The following is a 20,618-nucleotide window of genomic DNA, read 5'->3' as shown; positions in this document are numbered from 1 at the left end:
TCAGCAAATCCAGATGGACTTCAAGAGAAACTTGTATTGTAGGTTATTCATTACACTCAAAATGCTCAGAGCTTTGGTTTGGGAGGGTTGCACTTCGATTTTTTTTCTTAGATTGAGAATTACAGAGGGAAATGTGTGTCAGAACGAGGTCCATGAATTTTGTGAGTAGAGAATATCTCTCTTTATTAGTTGTTAGGTACTTGGAGTTTTTTTCTTTCTCTCATCAAAATTAGACAACAGTCAATTTCAGTATCTCCTTTTAGTCTAAACTATTAAAAACCACTTAAAAAAAGTCTCAAACTATGTTAAAGCTGAAAGTAATATTTATTGCAGACACCACTCACACTGCATTTATCTCTACTGTGTGTGTGATTGCTTTTGGGTCAGGGTAAAGGAACTGTCTTTAAAACATGTGGTACACGGAAAAAAAAAAAAAAATCTCAGGCATCTTCCACTTCTGAGCTGCTTTCTCATGCTTCTCCAGTACCTATGCCCTATAGCTAGAGATGGTGCATTCTGAAACACCAGCTGTGGCTGCATGCTCTGGTTCTCCATCCTCTTGGTGCACACCATTTTCCTGATGGGTCACAGTAGTTCAGGAGTCTTGCACAAGTTTGACAGAGGCAACAGTGGCACGAATCAGACAACAGCCCCCTTACATTTGGCTCTGAAGTATCCAGTGGATGCTCTTATGATTGATAGTTGCCACAGTTGCAGGGAACAGCACTGAGCTGTGACTGCTACAGCCAAACCTGCCTACTGCACCATCTCAGCTGTTTCTGCTTAGTGTGGATATCTAATGTGGCTGAAAATGCTGCTGATTTTTATTAACATTAGGCCTGTTATTCCCCTTGAATGATAGCTGGGAGTTTACTTGCAATTAAAGCCAAACTGCCTCTGTTCTAAAATTAGTTTAGGTTTAGTACTGCTCCATTTAGCCCTAGAAATGGGAGATCAAGTAAACTGCAGAGTTTCAAGTTTTCCTGTGGTGGCAAGTTGAGTCTAGTCAGAATAGTACATCCTTTTCACATTTGTACAGAACCTGAAACCATGAGGCCACTTCAGTGACACCTGTTCCCAGACAGCTTTTGTTTAGTCCAGAATCAGCTGAGGACAGGGCAGGAATGAGGTGAGACATGGAGCTCTGAGAATATGAGCAGTGCTTTTCTTCAGCAGCATCTTACAATGAAGATGACTCTGAGGGTACATCTTCTGTGAGGCTGTCCCAGAGCAGCTCTGCTTGGGTTGCCCTGGCTCCCATGGCAAAATGCTCCAGGCAGAAGCTTCCCCTAAAATCTGAATGTGCAGATTTAGCACTGCTGAGACTTGGCAGTGAGCAGCAGGGTGGTGGTTTGTGTTGGTGTTGCTCTGACAAGTTGTCGTTTTAGCAAATGACATCACTGTAGCTCTGGCCCCTGTTGTCTCACCCTTTTGCCTTTCACACACAATCTGACCAGATTTAGTCCTCATTTCTTACAGTCCTGGCCCCGTTGTAAATGCTAAGCTGCTAGTGTTGTAAGGAGCTGTAGTAGGTTGAGGATGAGCAAACATAGAGAGCAACATCACTAAATAAAGCTCTTTAAATTCACATAACCTTTGAAGCTTGCCAGCAGGCAAACCTTGAAGGCTGAAAAGCCACTAGATGAGCCTCTGTTCCATTTACATTTGAAAATTTTTGCATTTAAAAATACTGCTCTTTTTAATTTAATTTTAATGCTTCCTAATTACTCTCTGCCCCCCACACTTGTTCATAAATTATAGTATCAGGCTTCAGATATGTGTAAATGTTTATAGATTATTGGCTGTATGCAGCATTTTATTCTCAGGCTCTCTACACAAATCTTAGGATAAAGTTAGAGGCCTGGATCATTGCAGCTGGTCTTTTTCTGCAGATAGGCAATTATAAAAATTACATGGGGAGGGAAACCATTGAGAATAGTGCTACCAGAGCACTTAGCACTGCTTCACCCTCAAGGAGCTACTCTTCCTTCCGTGTTGCACAGCATCCTCCAGGGAAATGGTGCAGCTTCTAGGCAGTGCTGGGAATTAGGCTGTGACAGAGCAGGACAGAGATGGTCAGTCTCCTTGCCCAGGGCTAGTCTTTTTTTGGAAATTCTTTGGTGTGTTCTTTTTTTTTCCTTTTTTTTTTTCTTTTTTTTGGTCCTCCAAATGGTTGGAAATACCCAGAAACTGTAATGTGTGTAGAGATAAGGTTTTTTTCAGGGTCAGTATATTGTGTATGTTGTTCCATGTTTGTATGGACTTTTATAGGAATTACAGATTGAAAGGAGAAGTGTTTTTGTGTGCATGCACTATTCTCACGCATGAAGTATCCAGAAGTACAGTAGCACATATTTTTTCTCACAGTCATCTATGCTTACAGTGTTTCAAAGAATATTCCAAAATATCTTGGCACAGACAAAGTGAAGCTGTTTGCAAGATCCCTAGCTGTGGAACAACAAAGGCTACATTCTCAACACACATCACACATGACTTTAATAAAAGTCTTAAACAAAAATCAGATAATGTATTTAGAAAATTAAACTTCATCATTTATGATGCTTTTCACATTGTGAAAGGAAGTTGGTATCCCCTTGTGCCTCCTTTTCAATGACTTCTCTCCCAGTTCTACTCACTTCTTCACGTTGCAAATGAGAAGATGAAAATCTTTACTACAAACAAGTACATTTAAAAACCAGTAATTTAGGACTAACTCCCATTGTGGTGCCTAACTTAAAAAGGATTTGGTGTTCAAAAATAAAGGAATACAAGCATTTATAAGGTGCCTGTAGTGGAACATTTGGAAGTTTGAATTGTCTAAAATCATTATTAACCTTTTACCATTACATATGGCAGAAAGGATGTGGTAAATCACAGAACACATTCTGGATATTACAGATGCAGCCATCTCATTTAATTTTTGTTAAAAACATTTTCTGTTTCCAGTTGAGGCTAAATTTTGTTTTATACTATTGTGCCATTATAGTCCAAAATAATGTTGACACCCTTGAATTTTCTAGCTGTTTTTTCCTCAGATTATTAAGCCATGCCCGTTTGATGTGCCACACTTGAATCCAAGGCACATGGGCACAGAGAGCTGTGAAGAGCCCCTTCCTTCCTGCTACAAGTTCCATCATGTGGATGTTGAGGAAAGTGAGCACATTGTGCACAAAGTGTTAGTGCTGAGCCATAGTTGTTCTGCCTTTTTATGAGCAGTATGTGGCTAAGTCTCATGGTTAGATCCGAAAAAACTTGGTATTCTCAGTCTTGCTTGCAAAAGCTTCACAGCCAGGATTTATTTTGTTGGGATTTGGTACCTTAGAGTTGAACCATACAGGGTGTCACAGAAGGCCCTTGTACCCACGAGAAGGAAGAGCTGTCTCCTCTTTCTGTGCTGTGTTGAGGGAAGCTGTGGTAGCAACTGCGAATCCATCCAGTTGTAGCAGAAAGAAAGAGACACACTAAAATTTCAGGACTCAACAAGCCCCATAAAAAGATCTGTCTGGACAGCACTTTACTAGTTAAGTGCTAAGTTATTATTATTATTTATTATTTATTTCCTCTCCTATTTTTCCTCTTACTGAACAAGGAGGAAATATCTTTGTTCTTTCACTTGAGAAGTGAAATAAATGTATTCCCTGCAGCATTTGAAATTTTAATAATCCATAATAAATAAAATCATATCTAATAACATAACTGCTTTCAATTGGCAACACGATCTCCTAGATGCATTGCAATGGCAGAAACATAAATAGTTGCAGCCTCTGAAAGCCTACTTCCTATTTGCTAAATATACTTGGCTTGCTTTAAATTCCTTTGTGTGCAGTCATTAATACAATCCTCTTTGACAGCATTTAATTAAAGTGCTTTTCTCTATTAAATTCATTAAAACTTTTTTTTTTTATATACAACTGTTTCCCAGACACTGAATGTTAAGGACCTGTAGGCCTGTCTTTAAATAACTTCTCTCTCCTTGTTGTAAATTGTTAATTAAATTTAACTTAGACTGTTTAAAGATGTCTTGGAAAAGAAAGCCAGATTTCAGGATATGGTCTCAATCATGGCTGATTTTTTTTTAACACAATTTTTTCCATGTAGTTATAGACTGCGTGTTATATTGTTTATGAATGTTGCTGTACTTTCAGCTGGAACCAAGCAAAGAAATCCCCTAAAAAGCTAATTTCCATCTCACTTCAAAAATTTCCATCTTTTTAGTGCAGTTTCTTAGCCTAAGAGGATTTGCAAGGGGGGAGTGCGGAGGGAGGAGCTGTTTAGTATTAATAGATTATTGACAGCTTAATGTCTTGGCACCTAGACAGCCCATAAGGTATAATAAACAGGAAGCTGTCTGATGTGAGCGCAGTCAATAGCGTATTCAATCAGAACCTTTCAGTTAATTGCTGGTTGACCTCAGACATTTCCTTTAAGTGAAACTGTCCTTCGCTCAGATCTCATCTGGGTTTCAGGGTTTAATTTGAGAATGCCCTTTCCATATGGTAGCTTGTGCATACATTCCTGGTGGAGTTTTGCTTTGCTCCCATGCACAGCATTACGAGAGCCAGTGTGTGCCCGGAGCTTTGCAAATCTCGTAGCCGTGCGCTGGGCTGGGAATACAGCATGGAGCTGGGCTGGGAATACAGCATGGAGCAGGGCTGGAAATACGCCGTGGAGCTGGGCTGGGAATGCACCATGGGGCTGGGCTGGGAATACTCCATGGAGCAGGGCTGGGAGTACGCCATGGAGCTGGGCTGCTGCCGGGCAGCAGCACCACAGTTAAAGCAGGCAGGGTTGTAAACTGACGTCAGGGGTACTTTGAAAGCAGCTGGGCTGTTGCCGAGGGTGCTTTGGATGGAGTCAGGCACGGCTTTGGTGCCTGGAGAGGCACTGCAGCATTAACGAGCCCTGACCTGGCACCTGCAGATGTGCAGGGCTGCAGCCCAGCGTGGCTGCCCTGGCAGAGGGGTTGGCACCGCTGCCTCCCTCCCACCCGCGGGCACACATTTTCCTGCTCCTCTGCACAAGTGCAGACCAGAGCTCATTTGTATTTAGTTTCCCTAATTCCTGTACTTAGCCATTCTAATTTTTTCGGACTGCATATCTTGATGAGGCCCAGATAAGCTACAAAGGCAAGCAGGCAGGAAACCACACGGGCAGTCCCTGACCCTGACTAACTGGAAACCATCTGCTTATTTGGGGAGGAAACCTCCATGGAAATCTCTTCTAGCAAGTCTGCCGCATTTGGGTTTTTCTTCCTTTCCCTCCAACTGTTGACTCGGAGCGTGTGTGTTTTCCACAGGCTGGATCAGGGAGGGTCAGCTGTGGCAGTTCTCGTTTGCAGCAAAGGGTCTGGATTTCCCGATGGCAGTGAGTAACTGCCATGTGAAAGAAATACTTCTGTATCAGAGCAGATTTAATTTACACTTCATGCAGTCAGGAGACATGTTTTTGTCTCTAGATCTGCAGTGATTGTGTCTTTTAGCCACTTATGATGCATTCAGACTGTGGTTTGCTGGAAGGAGCATTATTACTTTTAATCTCTAATTTTTCCCTGGTTTTTGATTCACTTCTGTGGTTCTCTTTGTCCCTCTGCATCAAACAAACTGCTTATGCCTTTTTAATGGCCTGATTAGCACCAGGGAAGCACTGCTGACTTGGAGTATTGTTATTCCTGGTATTCCCTTGTTTAAATGAGATGAGGAGTAATAATGCTGCATTGCTGTGTTTGGGATCCATTAAAGTCCAGTCTGGACCTCTGCCTGAATCAGGTTGTAAATCTTCTGTCTTCATTCATGCATGTTGGAAGGGTGAGGGGGAATAGTTTTGAGATGATACTCCCTTTTTAGGAAGATTGAAGGATAAGAGAGGTTTGGAATAGTTATTTCTGGAGAGAATGGAACAAAACCATAGCCAGACAGGACAGAACAAGTGAAGAAATCCCAAGGTACTTGTGTGACCCTGGGGCCATCAGCTGCAACACTCACACTTTGCTCCCAAGTGTCTCTGGCCAGATTATATTTGGAAGTACTTCGTGGTTTTATCAGACTTACTGGCCAAGCTGCTAATCAGTGTTACATTGACCAAAGGACTCCCACATGCAATAAAAATCGTAAGCTTTATTGGATTTTGAGATAGAAAAGATTCTCATCCATCTCCTTTTATAAACTGCATTACATTTTGTTGCTCTTTCAGAGCTCCCATCAGTACAGTAAATACGATGGTGAAGGAGGTAGGTGGGTAGTGAGCTGCTCTTTCTTGGGTGGTACAGCCTAGAGCTATAGAACTGCTTGAGCTGAGTTAAAGGGGTTGCTGACATTTCTGAAATGCTGGAAGAAAAAAATATGTTGGTCCTTTCTAAATTATTATTTTCAGTTCAAATAAAAAAAAAAAGGTTTGCGGCAGCTTAGAGCAGCAAGCAACATAATGCTTTGACGGAAAATAGGAAGAACTTGAAGAGCAAAAATTTTTCTGAATAAAAGCAACTAGAATATGCTGTTTCATGAAAAATGCCTAAACAACTGCTTGAACTTTGTCAGAATATTCACCATTCTGCTGCCCCAGGCATAGAGTTTGGCAAAGTAGACTTTACTTAGTCAATACTTAGTATTGACTAAGTCGAAATTTTTGACCAAAAGATTTTTGAGTGAAAAATGCCACACAATCCCAACCTTATTGAAGCAAAGAATAGTGTTTTGCATTTCTAGCAAAAGCCTGTGCTCCTTGCACTCAGACCTACAGTAGCTGCAGGCTTGTGTTAAGCGTGAGCTTTACCCCTGCGATTACATGTGTGCAGCCAGCCATGGACAGAGCAGTCCATGGAGTTCCCCACAGCAGTCAGCGGCAAAGCTGGATGGATCCCAGGGCCATAACAATATCATCTTCTGCTTTGTCCTAATACTGCCCCTTTGGCCTTACATTAAGCTGTTTTATTTTAAACGAACTAAAAAACTGTGACTATAAACTGCATGTGCTGTTGACTTTCTATAAAGTAATTTTCTACCAGCATCCAGAGTCTGTAAAATAGGTACAGGTCAGAGTAGTGAGATATGGAGCTCAACAGCATGGGGCTGAGATGCCAGAGTAGCTTCCTCTGTTTTCTGCACATGCCCACCTTTGCTAGAGCTTAACGAGGAAGACAAAGGATTTCAGATCTAATTCTCTGAGGCGTCCTGTCTTCAATGACCTAATCTGTGCAGGAGACTGTACTTTGGTCATTTGATTTTTATTTATCCAGTTTCAAGCTAAGGGTATAATAAAGCACATTATGCCAGTTGTGTGTGTGGTAATACTGGATATTTTGCTTTTACCATGGTAGTTGATTATAATGCACTTTTTAAGACTTGCTTTCTAAAAAAAGGAATATTTATACTTTTATGTGTTTGATTCACACAGTATAGTTTGCACAAGTCCTGTTATTAAGTGCATTGGTGGTTACATCTCAAAAGCCAAAAAACATGCTGAGTAGTGTTTTATCAGCGCAAATCTGCTATTTTCACTAACCATAACAGTCAGGTTCTCCTGACTTCTAACTGCTCCCATTGTAAAAATTAGCAGTACAGTTGGGTATTCTTGAAACCCCAAATAGCCATCTGTAAGGACCTAAAACAGTTTGATGGGACAAATAATTACCCCCCACCAGAATCCAGTGTCTAATCCAAACATATCCGTCCTGAAATAACGCAGTGCCTACTCCTGGTCTGAGTAACTGGAAAACAACATGATTATAGTGGCGCCATTCGTGCCACCATAGTTAGGGGTTTTAGGGCTTGACCTTAAGCATGGCTGTAGGTTGGGGTTTGTGAGTGAAGATCTTGGTCTCACTGCCCACAAATACGCTTCTGATTTTCTAAAGAAAAGGAGAATGTGTGTAGTGTTAATTAAACAAGAAAGCATAGAGGACACCCGAAGTGTTTTGTCTGCAGAAAACTAAACTAAAAGCCCTTTTGTTGCGTCCTTAGTTCCTGTAGCATTCTGCCAGTTCCTCATTAGGATTATCAGGGCTGGGATGGGGAAATGCAGAATTGACCAGAAATCTTCGGCAGACCCTCCCTTTAGCCATAACCAAGCTCAGGCTCTGTGTGTAAAGTGCTAAGCAAAGCTCTGCACACCATAGCACCTCAGGGAGCCTTGCTGGGGCTGTGAGAGAAAGCACAGAAGAGGCAAGTCAGAGGCCCACAGAGCTTATGGTCTTGTTTTGGAGAAGGTGAGTGTTAACTGGAATGTTTGTGGCCCTCAAGGTGCACACAGATGTGAAAAGTCCCCCTTAAGGGGACTTAGCATCACCTTGAAGAAGGGCAGTGTTTCTGGGGCTGTTGCTTTTTCCCGTGCGGATGAGGTTGCCTCGCTACCACGGGTTACAGTCAAGAGAGACTCGCATGGCTTCTCCAGGGCCAGCAGAGTGCTGCCTGCCTGCCAGGGGTGCAGCAAACTGGCCCCTGTGCCAGCTGTGCTGGCTGTGCCCCATCCCCAGACAATGGAGCCATCCATCAGCGATGCCTTCAGGAGAGAGTCTGCAGTGAGGTTGTGCAACACTTCCTGACCGCATTGGCCGCTCTGTCCCCAGCGCCCTGGTTTGTGCCAGCAGCAGCCGGAGCGGATCTGGCCGCTCCACTGTGGGCACAGGAGGGACGTGCCAGCTCCACCTGAGGGCTGGGCAGGAGCTGCTGGCAGCTCTCCCAGGCTGCAGCCAGGTATTAGAGAAAGAGGTACCCAGTGCTGGTTGCAGTTACTCTGCAGCGAACCTAAGGATCTGGCTTGAACCAGCCCAAGATGGGAAATTCGGAGCTAATGCATGAATGTTCATCAGCATGAGCTCATTTATGCTGCCCCATAAAATCAGCCAGTTCTCAGGCACTTGCACAGCAATGAAAGTTGTGCCTGAGCTTTTGTGGGAAGAGTTGAGTTAGCATTCGAGGGAGAGCAGTTACCCCAGGAAACACCGGGACACTGTTCTGCATTGTCAGAGTTTTGTGATTTATTTTTTTAACATTATACAGACAAAATAGTGGCTATTGTGTAGGCACGTGCTGTCTATTAACAGAGATCAGGAAAGGGAAATAAACCACGCATTACTGAAGAATAAGATCATGATTGTGGTCAAGTGGTGGCAGAAGTTTTTTTTCTCTTTGTCAAGCTGATTTGTAAACATTCTTCAAACAACTGTGCAGACAGCAGTGCCACAGCTTCTTGAAAGGAAAGCAAAGACAAGGAAAGATTCCTCTGCACAGATGTTTTACAGTAACCTCTTAGACCTGTCCCAGAGTTATCTGGTCATCTGAAGTTGTCATTGCAAGCTATGATGCACATGTGGCCTCTTAGCAATGCAGTGTAATCAGGCTGTAATTTATATTTTATCTTCAGTGATGATAGCACTTGAAAATGTTTTGTGGTGGATTTGCTCTTTGATGCATGGTAAGCTCCTCTTAGCATTAATGGGAGCAGTGTGTGTTGGGGAGGGGGAGAGACACCTTCCCCCTGCCTTCAAGTCAAGATTAATTATGTTTTGCTTACGCTTATCACTGTGTGGGATGCCAAAAGCAATGTACAACTGAAAATTTTGTGTGGGTTTTTAAAATTCATGTTGCCTTTTTTGTCACCTTTTTGACCATTTGTGATAGTTTGGTCCTGGAGAATTGCAGGATGGGGCTGCTCTTTCAGAGGCTGTGTGTTCAGTGTCTTGCCATGCTTTCAAATCCCTGCCCGTTTCCTGCCCTTGAGCAAGGCAGCCACCATAAAGCAAAGGGAAGCATGTGGTGAGTGCGCTCCAAAGATGCTGGAATGAATCACTTCAACCAGCTTACATTCCAGCCTGGAAACCAAACTTGCCTTTGACTTTGGGTTCCCTGTGGAACTCATTTCTCTCCTCAAGAGTCCTCTCTAAGTCCCTTTTTGTGTAGCTCGGCGTGACTTGTACCTCGGAGCCGATAGTTTTAGGATGCAGTTTGTCTGATCCAATATTGTGTCTCCGCTGGTGGTCAGGAACAGATGAAGAGTGATAGAAAAGGCTTGAATATTTGGGGTTTTTTTTTAGTGTGTGACTGCTTTGTCTTTGCAGACAAAATGAATGGCACCCAGGGCTGCTGGCTTACAAGGTGGTGTGTAGCCACCAGTTCTCCTTGGCTGGTTTGGTCTGGCATTCATGAGATGGGGTCCATCACATCACAGACAAGTGTTATAATTACCTCTAATAAGGGTGTTTGCTCTCATGAAGCAATTACTAAGCTGCACTGGAAAATGCACAGCATGTGCAGCCAGCATTTGAGCTACAAAATTAAAAGAAGCTCAGACTGAAGTTAGATGAAAGTGAACATATTTATCCATGTCAGACTTCCTACCATTTTGCACGCTCATATTGATTTCTTTTGACACGGTCTTCTTTTATTGAGTACCATATATTTTTTTAAATCCCTTACCGATAACAGTACCTGCTAAGGGCAATTGTAAAAGGAAACTAAAGTATATTAAACCTGCCTGGAGTCAAAATGTAATCTAACACCTGTAGTCTGCAATTTGTCATCACTTCATAGATACTTTTTCTTTTTTAATAACAGTTTTGGATTTCCCTGAGTTTTGACCTTAGGATACTGTATAATCCAAGAAAAGCAAGGAAACTAAACCACAGTCTTTAACACAGCTTTATGGTGTCAAGGTGTGAAATCACTCTGTGAATGAGCCCAAAGAAAATACTTCCTTTGGTGCTGCGACTAGTGCTGCAGTGTTTACCCAAATGAATGTATTTTTGCAAAGGAAGAAAAAAGAGTAGTCTTAAGAACCACACTTTTAATAGGAAAGAAATGAACACAGGTGCAAATTGTAACTTCTGCTACAGTTTCTTGTACAGACATTCCTAGAAACCTGTAAAGAGTCTTGGCTGTGTAATCAATGTTCTTACCCCTGTGAGCCCCAGCCTGGGAGGCTGAGGGTGGAGGCCTGATTATGGCAGCTGCTGCCTCTCTTCTCTTCTTGCACATTTCTGTATGTGAAGAGACCAGGGCTAGGTAGTGTAAGCCTGTTTATTTGAATAGATAATCTCCTGCCGATTATTCCTGTAAACTCTGGTGAGAGGGACAGCGTCTCCTTCTCAGTGTGAGATTTTGTTGCAACAAAATGGAGTTTGTCTCTTCAGTAAAGTCTTACCAGGATAGCTGGGTGCTGCATGGGAGCTCTCAGCTTACAGAGGTGAGGTGCTGCTCAGTAAAATGCAGCTGAAGACCTTGTTCAGGCCTGTCTTCTGCTCTGCCTTTGAGCTCAGCTGGCCATGGGGAAGGAGCTTTTCCAGTGGCTTGCTGACAGGAGGGATGTGGTGAGTTGTTTTTGCTTGGAGTCAAACTGGTGGCAGCTCCTGCTGATGAGCCGTGATCAGTTGTAAGGGCAGTAACAGATCACTGGTGTTAGGTGCACGAAATGAAGGTTCTGCACCTATGTTTTGTACTGTGTGTCTGTTCTCTCTGCCTTTATTTTGGGGTCCTTAAGCAGGCTAAAGTCTTGCTGTCTTTGGCATAGAAGTCCTTGATGTGATACAGTGTTATGGCTGGCTATGAGAACAATGTAAAGGTGAAGAAAAGCTGAAAGGTGAGACCCCACCACTGAGACTAGATTGGTATAATTATTTGGTTTGGAGAAAGACCTGTAAGATTATCAAGTCCAACTGTTAATCCACCAATGCCAAGTCCACCACTAAACCATGTCTTAAGTGCCACATCTGCACATATTTTAAGTACCTCTAGGGATGGTGCCTCCACCACTTCCGTGGGTAGCTTGTTCCAATGCATTACAACCCTTTCACTAATATCCAACTTAAACCTCCTCTGGCAAAGAGAAGGCCAGTCCATTGAACTTTGCTCCTTGTGGGTTTGGGTTATCAAAGTTGATGTTGACTATCGCATGCCATCAAGGTACCTGGCAGTGCTCACATTGACTGCACAGAGGCAGATGGTGCCTTTTCAGCAAGGGCAGTTTCTGTTGCAAATGCACAGTCTTTCAAGAATGTAATGTTTTTGGTGTTTCTCTTAGCAAGGGGCACCTCATCATCTCAGCAAATCCCAGCAGAAGGGAGCTCTCATGACTGATCCTCTCTGCAAAGGGAAGGGCAGAAACACACTAGGAAACAAAAGAGCTTGGGGTTTTCACATAGAAATGCAGTTCCTGATTTCAGTGTGCTCAAAAGGCTGTCCAGGCAATGGAGGGTGATGTGTCCCAGAGCCAGTATTTTCAGCTGGTGCCTCTCTGCTGGTGGTGCCCGGGTCTGTGTGTGTGTTCCTGCTTGGCTCCCTTAGCCTCTCACCACTGTCATGTGTGTAGCTCCAGCTAGAAAGTGGGTGGAAATGGAAACAAACATCAGTGGCATAGTGAATCCAGCCAAAATTAAATACGGTACAGGCACAGACTGCAATTGCTTGACGTTCATCTTACAGCTGGGTTTGCTCACCTCTCTTTTCTGTGGGAACGCCAAAGTCAGCTTTCTCCTGAGGGAGCACATGGAAACATGGGGAGTGGATACATGTAAAACAGTGCAACAGTCCCTTCCCCCGATAATTCTTGGCTTTGGATTTTAGATAGACCACAAACCCTTAGCTTATTACAAATAATCCTGATCACTCCCGTAATGATACACTACATTATATACTCTCCTAAATTCAATCATTCAATATCTCACTTCCTTCCCTGTAGGCATGTACTATTATATTTTACACATGGCTTCCAGCTGCTTTTCATTGTGGCCTTCAAATCATATTTCAGTACAGTGCGATCTAAGACCAGTCACTTTATCATTTAAAGTCAACTTCCATCACAGTCATTTTCTTGCAAGTTTTCTGCCAGGGTTGGTGAATTTGTTTCAGAAAGATAAGTAGAATGTCTACCTGAATGAACCTTCGTGAAGCAGCATCTGCCAGAGATACTTTGTTCTGAAATGTTGAAAGGCAGCCATGCCTATCTGTAGAGTTTAAGAATTAAATCTCTTGAAGGAATGAAAAGAATAAATCCTCTGGGCATGGAAGGAAATCTGTATCTTCACATTTGATTTGAAAGTAGATGAGAAGTCAGGAAGAGGAAGGGAAGTCAGCTCCAGATGGTGCTGGCTGTGGAGGAGGAGGAGGAGGCTGCCCCACCTGTGGCTGAGGAGCAGTGGGGAAGGGCATGTGGGGTGGAAATGGGAGTGGGGAAGGGGGGTGTGGGGCCTCTTTGCCATAAAGTGCACCCTTCTGAGCCCAGCAGCAGCTTTGCTGGGAAAGGGAAAGCTGAGCAGGGCCATTGTTGTTACCCATCCTGTACGTGGTGCTTCGGGGTAGGTCTGGCCGCCACCGAGGGGTCACTGGGAAATGCACCCTGTACATGGAGGATCAGGGATGTTTCCTTCTTGGCAGTGCAGAGGCAGAGCAGCACTGACTCAAAACCCAAAGAGATGTGGCAGGGTGGGCACAGCAGTATGTGAAGCTGCTGGAAATTTTACCTGCAGATGTAGGAGCCTATTAATGACCCTGGATCTAAAAATCTGTGACTCCAGGAATAGTCCATTTCCTCTGTGAGGCTGTGGCATGCAGAGCCAGACATGAAGTAAGCCAATCACTCAAACTGCCCAGCATACTCATCAATCAAGGGTAGTTTAAAGCAAATATTTAGCATAAAGGTAATCTGGGCTTCATATTGTACTGTGTGCTCAGCAGTTGATCTGGTTTGCATAGAGTGCTCTCTGTCCTGTCAGAAGGGATTGTAAAACTGACCACAGCCCAGATCTGAAGGACATCCTGTGCATTTATCCATCTCTCTGTATATGGCTAAAGTTCTGTTGCTGAAAAATACAATGTTGCTGAAATCCTTTGTTAATGATACTGGCAATCTAGAGGAGACCCCCAGAAGTTAGTAAAATAATAAATTTTATCTGTTATAAGAGCAGATTTAGTTTTTTCATTTCCTAAGATAACAGGAGGTGAAATAAAATACAACCTTTTTCTAGTGTTTTATACTGATAACACCCAGGTTTTGCATTTTCCCTTTTGGAGAAGGTGGAGAGGTCACTCTGGAAAAGGAAGGGTTAATTGAAATTATTCTTCCCTCCCGCACTCAGCCCTCTCTTTGGTTGATTGCTTTATAGATGCTGTAGGCATCTCTTCATCTCCTTCAAATTAAACATTTTACTGCTGCTGATCCCGTATTTTGTTGGATTTTTTCATCATTATATTTGATTGGAAGTCTTGTAACATTTTTCAAGCTGGATCATTTCTCATGCTATTTGTCAACTGAAAAGGAAAAAAAAAGCCCCTTTCCAACTCCAGCAAGAATGAACTGAGTAATTCACACCCTTTCTGGATGTGTTTCTATCTCTGTTAGATGCTACTTGAATCCAGCTTCTCATTAGCAATGCTGCTTGCAGCGTTCTGCGTGACGCTGTCTCTAAGTTCCCTGGCAGTTTATTTGTGCTGTTAAATCCTCTCGATTTTGGCTGCTCTGGGCCGTACTTTGTCAGGGGACGGGGCCAGAAGCCACAACAGGGGAGGCTAGGTAGGGTCTGTGTGACACATTTATGGGGCTTGGTCCCTGGCTAGAGACAGCGATCCTGGCTCTGCTGCCTTCAGCGCTCCCCGCTGACGTAGGTACGGATCCCACCCTCATCTGTAACCCTCTGTTTGGAAACGTCAGCCCTTCCCTTTGAAAGCAATCCATGGGCAAAAAAGAAGTCCTCAAAGAGCAGCTGAGCGATTCCATTCATTGGAACATTATGCTCTTTTATTGCAGGAGATGTAATAAAACATAAACCAGATTATCTGTCATTTCTATTTGAGCTCCCCCTTTTCCCTCGCTCCTTGGTTAGCCATTTCTGTGGCACCCTCAGTATGTACGTGCTTGGGAGGAAAATGTTCACGTTGGCACCGAAACAAGTTTGTGGCGTTTCTGCCCTGCCTCAGCTCTCGCCCGCGGGTGGCAAGTCCTGTGCTGGCACCTGCTCTCGGCTGTCCGTGTGGGGCTGCTCCGTGTTGGGCTGTTCCTGCCGCTGTCCTGGCACGGCTGTGCCCGTGGGGACAGCAGGATGTGCAGCTGTGTCCCTGCACGGCCAGCCCTCGCTCGCCCCCGCTGCTCAGCGAGGCACCGGGACGTGGTGCCGGCTCTGCCTCCGTGCCCGGGGAGCCGCAACCCCGCCGGGAGCAGCCCCGGACCAGTCACAGCATCCCCGGGGAGCAGAGCCCTGGCCAGCTGCATCCCCGGGCCCGTCAAAGCATCCCCGGGGAGCAGAGCCCGGGCCAGCTGCATCCCCGGGCCCGTCAAAGCATCCCCGGCAGGCTCAGCTCCTCGGCAGTGGGCAGCGCCTGCGGGCTGCGATCTGCTTCCCAAAAGCTGTGACTGGAGATGGCTGATGTTACAGATTGTTATGGCAGGAACGTTTGATGGAGGAAGTGAATAAAGGGCTCTTCGGCACAGAGCTTTTTCATTTATGTGCATAACAGGCTGATATTCCACAGTGGACTTCCCTCTTGCGGTAATAACTTGACTAGTGTAGGATTTTACTGGGGGTTCGGTATGTGTGTAAAATTCAGTGCAAGTTCTCAGCATATTTCCAATATTTATCCTTCTGTTTTTGGTTGTTTTTCTTTAGAGAGCATTAATGTAAGGTTGATTCTCTGGATGTTACAGTTTGCAGCAAAGCCATTTTCTTCTTGGATAAAGAGCCAGAATTCCCTCTTACTTGTGGAAGAAAATAGTTATCCATATTGATTTTGTTAGCTTTGAGTGTCAAGCTCTAATAATTATTTCCCTGCATCTGAAGAAACCCCTGGGCAAATACAGCCCTCAATCCTGTAGGGGATTTTTTCTGTTAATCTCCCTTGTATAGATTTAGTTTTAAGGAAAGCGTATGGAGCTCCTCTGTGTTTTGAACAATTCAGAGCAGGTATTTTTTCCCCTGGAATCAAAGGGCTGCAAGAGGCCCTTTCTTAGTCATTTTAAATGGCTGTTAGGAAGATTAAGAGCTACATATGCTTTCTTTAAACTTGCCGAAAAGGAGATACTGTGGGTGAAAACCTGTTACAAGATTGCAAAGTGTGTTTGCCCAGAGGGTGTTTCAGAATGGAGGGCTATTATTATTTGAACTCAGAACTCCTCCACTAGTGAAATTACTATAGAGAAAGTAATACAGAGAAATCTGTTCAGGAGACACATTAAAGCCACCTATGTCAAGCAACTGAATTGACTCTGCTGTCTTTCTTGAGAGAAGGGAAATCTTAACAAATCTCTGCACTTACATTTTTTTCTTCCATAAAGTAGTTGTGATGGATTTTAATGCAAAAGCATTATTCATAAAGTAGAACTTGACAATCCCACATGTGCCTAGGCCTTTTTGGTACTTGAAATCTTGAAGAAATCGTCAAAGTGTCTAGCCTGAAAAGATGAGAGGAAACAAGGATGGGTAGAAGAGGGGCAAAGCAGGAGAATGACTTTTCTGGTATGGGACAACTGGCCAATCATCATGACAATGAGACTGGAATACCTTTTGACTTAATTTTTATTTTGGCTATTTTATATTTTTTATTACTTATATTTTGTATTTCTTACTTATTTTTTGGGTTTGCATTTATTTTATATAATTTGCCTTTTATATCACTTCCTCCTTTCAGTCTCTTTCAGTCTGTGGTTGTGCAGACAGGTATAGCTGTTGTAGTCTTACAGGTGAGAAGGGCAGTGGAAAATGCACATTAATTGTACTTTTCTTGACCAGAGCAAAGGAGGTTCTGTGTACAGACCTGTACAAGTGCCCTTATGTCAAGCACCGTGGGGGTCAGCATGTGAAGTGTGTGTCTGTTTGATCTTATAGGTGCTGCACAGACAGCAGTCCCAGCCTGCCAAGGAGAATTCCCCACCTAGAGAAGAGGCTCCTCCTCCACCTGCTGAGGACAGTTGTGCCAAAAAGCCAAGATCCCGCACCAAGATCTCCTTGGAAGCTCTGGGTATCCTTCAAAGCTTTATTCACGACGTGGGTCTGTACCCCGATCAGGAAGCCATCCACACGCTCTCTGCTCAGCTGGATCTCCCCAAACACACCATCATCAAATTCTTCCAGAACCAGCGCTACCACGTAAAGCACCACGGGAAGCTAAAAGAGCACTTGGGAACGGTGGTTGACGTGGCAGAGTACAAGGATGAGGAGCTGCTGACGGAGTCGGAGGAGAACGACAGCGAGGAAGGCTCTGAGGAAATGTACAAAGTGGAGGCTGAGGAGGAGAATCCTGACAAAAGCAAGGCGGCTCCAGCAGACATCGACCAGAGATAATGTGAGATAGGAGTGCAGAAAGCAATACATTGATCCAAGGATTTTCTGGTTTTATTTTTGATTTTTTTCCTCATTTTCCTTTTTGTTTGTTTGTTTCCGTTGTGCACGATCCATGTGCAAACCGAATGAATTCAGCATTGCCCGATCAGACTCTGCCTTGACACAGACACTCGAGTGTTACACTTGCAACATCTGACTGAAGCAATCGTTGTAGTCACATAGGATTATGCCTTCATCAATCTTGCACTTATGAAAGGGACAGCTAGCAAGTAAATGGGAAGAAAAAGTCCTATGAAATCAGTGAAGGGAAATTTACAACTTTGTGTGTGTATATATATATTTACATAATATATATATATATATATTAAATTGCATGGGATGGAACTTTACAACCTGAAAGTATAGACTGTGAAATTAGTTCTTTAAAGATGAGACTTGTTTATGTTTTAAAACCACTTCACAATGAGTTGCTTTGGCTTTTTGATAAACTGCCGCCTGCTCTCAGGGTGTGGTGACTATTTTTGAATTCCTATTTATTTTCTATGTTTATCCCTGATTTTTTTTTTTTCATTATTATATGGCTTCCTATCTGGCAACTTGATGGGTAATTTTTGAGGTATTTAAAGATATAAATCAACACTGCCAAAAAAAGAAAAGAGGAAAAAAAGAGAGAAAATAGAAAAACAAATCAGGGCACCTTAAAAAGAAAACTAGTAAGTTGAAAGTACTTTGAACACAATGCACACTTAAAAGGATACAGCATGTTCCACTCTCCAGATAGTCCTTTCTGTAATGAACGGATGAGTTTTCATGGGATTCAGAATGACTAAAGCAGAAGTGCAGTGCATAGAAGACTTGTCCATTAACGAGGTCTTTATGGAAAGAGAAAAAAAGATAAATGTGTTGAGATTTGATGTATGGAATTCATACTATCAACCACATTTTACCATGGATTTTATTTACCTGTTCTCTGTTTCAGATCTTAAAATTTATAAGCTTCCTTCTTGTTGTTGCTTTTTGTTTATACTGAAGTGAAACACACACACACACACACACACACACACACACACACATATGTAAAGTTACATTGCGACACAAAATGCCACAATCCCGAGAACCCTGGCCAGGTAAATCGCTGACAGCCCGAGGGTTTGCGTTGCTGCCTTGCCGCTCGCCCTCCTCGCAGCCTCCCCGAGCTCCTGTTGTAGCTGGGCTTGCTCGTGTCCCGCGTTCCGTGCCAGGCAATGAAGTGTTTTCAGCCGCAGGTCCCCGCCCGGGCCGGGGCTCGCAGCTGCCCCGGTAGCAGCCACAGAGCAGAGCCCGTCCCGACTGACTCTTGGATGGCCCGAGCACTAAAGCTGCAGCTGCCATAGCATCCTCCCGCTCTGAGGCACCCCGTGAGAGAGACGCCAAGTAGCATTTACTTTTCACTTCGTGCAATGATTTCCGAGACAAAGACCTCACCTTGCAGCTGGATTGATTTCAGACGCCTGTAAACTGCAGCCATAACGGTACCGACAAGACTTCTGGCTTTTTTCTTCCTTTTTTCACATGGGCTTTTCATGTAATCTTGACAAAGACCTCATGCAATATCACTTTGAAAATTACTTTCTGTTTACTACACCAGGCAATGTAATATAACTGTTAATACTATTTATATATTTGAAAGGTATAAAAGGTAGGAGTTAACGAAAAACAAACCTCTACGTGTAGATATTTACTCAGAACAGACAATATACAGGGAGAAGACGTTGCAATACAAGCTAATTCTAGCTGCTCAGTAACCTCTGGAGTTTTTATGAGATTTTTTCAGAGCTAATGTTTGAAACATGAGTATCTCTGCATAAATTTCATATACCTTTGCAAAATTATGGTGGGTTGCTTACCTAATGCCCCTTTTGCTCTTCATCCTTTAGTTCTGTAGTATGCTGCAGCTTTAATCAGAATTTCGATGGTTGCTGCTTTATGTTTCTCTCAGAGCTACGCTTTCAAAACTGTCTTCTTATCCTGTAGCTGAAATCACTCCATACATTTGAAAGGAAACTGAATTTTGCCAAGCTATGTAAGTTGTTCATCTGATGATGGCATCGACATTTGGTATCTTTTACACTTCAACCAAAAATTTTATTAGGTATTTTTTCAATGCTGAGTCTTGCCTTTTTATTTTTAATTTCACTGCCAATTTTGCAGTGGTTCTAAGTGAATCTGTGGGCATTTTAGCCTGTGGTCTTGCCAGAACTTTGCGAATTACAATGCATATATGTCTATTTATTCAATATCCATCATATAATATCTATTTGGAGAAAGAAACTTTTCTTGTAGTGCCTCTTAACAAAGCACAATTTTCCGCCTTTTTTGTGAAATAAAAAATAAAAAAAACAAATTGTGTTTTATTGCGGTATCAACAATGTGAATAAGGATTAACATATTGTAAATGTTCATTTTTCCATGTAAATCAACTTTATCTTCGTTATCACTAAGTGATAATTAATTTTTAACTTATGTGCATTGTTAGGCTGTTAGAATTTTTTGGTTGTTGAAATAAAACGCATTCAATAAATATGACTTAATTTGTCAAGTAATTTACTGGGCCTTTTTTCTTTTCTCCTGAGTTCAAGTGGAAGAAGGACTGCAAGATGGAGGGGGCATATTTTTGCCTGTTGGAAAAAGCTTTGATCAATATTATTGGATCTTGAAAACCTGCATAAGGTTTTCAGAACCTGGAGCTGGCACAGGTGACAGATGTGTACGAGCAGGACTAACCTGCTGTGCCAGTGGCTCTCTGCACTCGTAGGTGCCTGCACTGGGTGTTTCTGGTGGGCTCAGAAGGAGGGTGGGGGTGCCTTCAGCCTCTCGGAGAATGTACTCAAAACACACACTTAAAGATCCACTCCCAGTCTGCTGTCTTCTTTCACTGGTAGATTTTTTTTCTGTTTATAATTAAAAAGCCACAAATGACTGCGTGTCAGGAAACTTTTGGAGCACACATGTCCATGGTTAATGGACATAATAAAAGGCTTTATTATATTTATAGCAGGGCATCCTACTGAGTGCGTAGAGGAATGCTGGAAGGATTGATGTATCTGAGAAATGTGTGAAATGTTTTTGGGGAGAATACAGATAAATGGAAAAAATTGCTCAAAATTCTTAAGCTAACAAAGTGGTAAGTATCTGGATTCAATCCTAGCAGACAAATCATATACTGCACATCAGACTTGAGTTGTCTAGGAATTGAGGTACAGCAATTTTTAAAACCATTTTTTATTTTTTCTGTAGTTCCAATACAATAGTTCTTCCCTTTTTGGTGTCTTATTTATATTCTATATTAAATGTCTATGTGCTCTCTTGAGAAAATAAGAGG

The 20,618-nt window shown here is 42.9% G+C and overlaps 1 protein-coding gene across 5 annotated transcripts in view; it reads left to right on the top strand.

Moving 5' to 3' along the window:
* Window positions 1-19,827, top strand: part of SATB2 (SATB homeobox 2) — a 132,834-nt gene extending 113,007 nt beyond the window's left edge. For all 5 annotated transcript variants that reach the window (XM_074548237.1, XM_074548238.1, XM_074548239.1 and 2 more), the window contains one exon: window positions 16,802-19,827. In XM_074548237.1, coding sequence (XP_074404338.1) covers window positions 16,802-17,257 — 456 coding nt within the window. In that variant the 3' untranslated portion in view covers window positions 17,258-19,827. The remainder of the gene's footprint in view (window positions 1-16,801) is intronic.
* Window positions 19,828-20,618: the final 791 nt, after the last annotated feature.

The sequence above is a fragment of the Zonotrichia albicollis genome, chromosome 10 (assembly GCF_047830755.1).
Source record: "Zonotrichia albicollis isolate bZonAlb1 chromosome 10, bZonAlb1.hap1, whole genome shotgun sequence".
NCBI lineage: Eukaryota > Metazoa > Chordata > Aves > Passeriformes > Passerellidae > Zonotrichia > Zonotrichia albicollis.
This window is presented reverse-complemented; position numbering and strand designations above follow the sequence as displayed.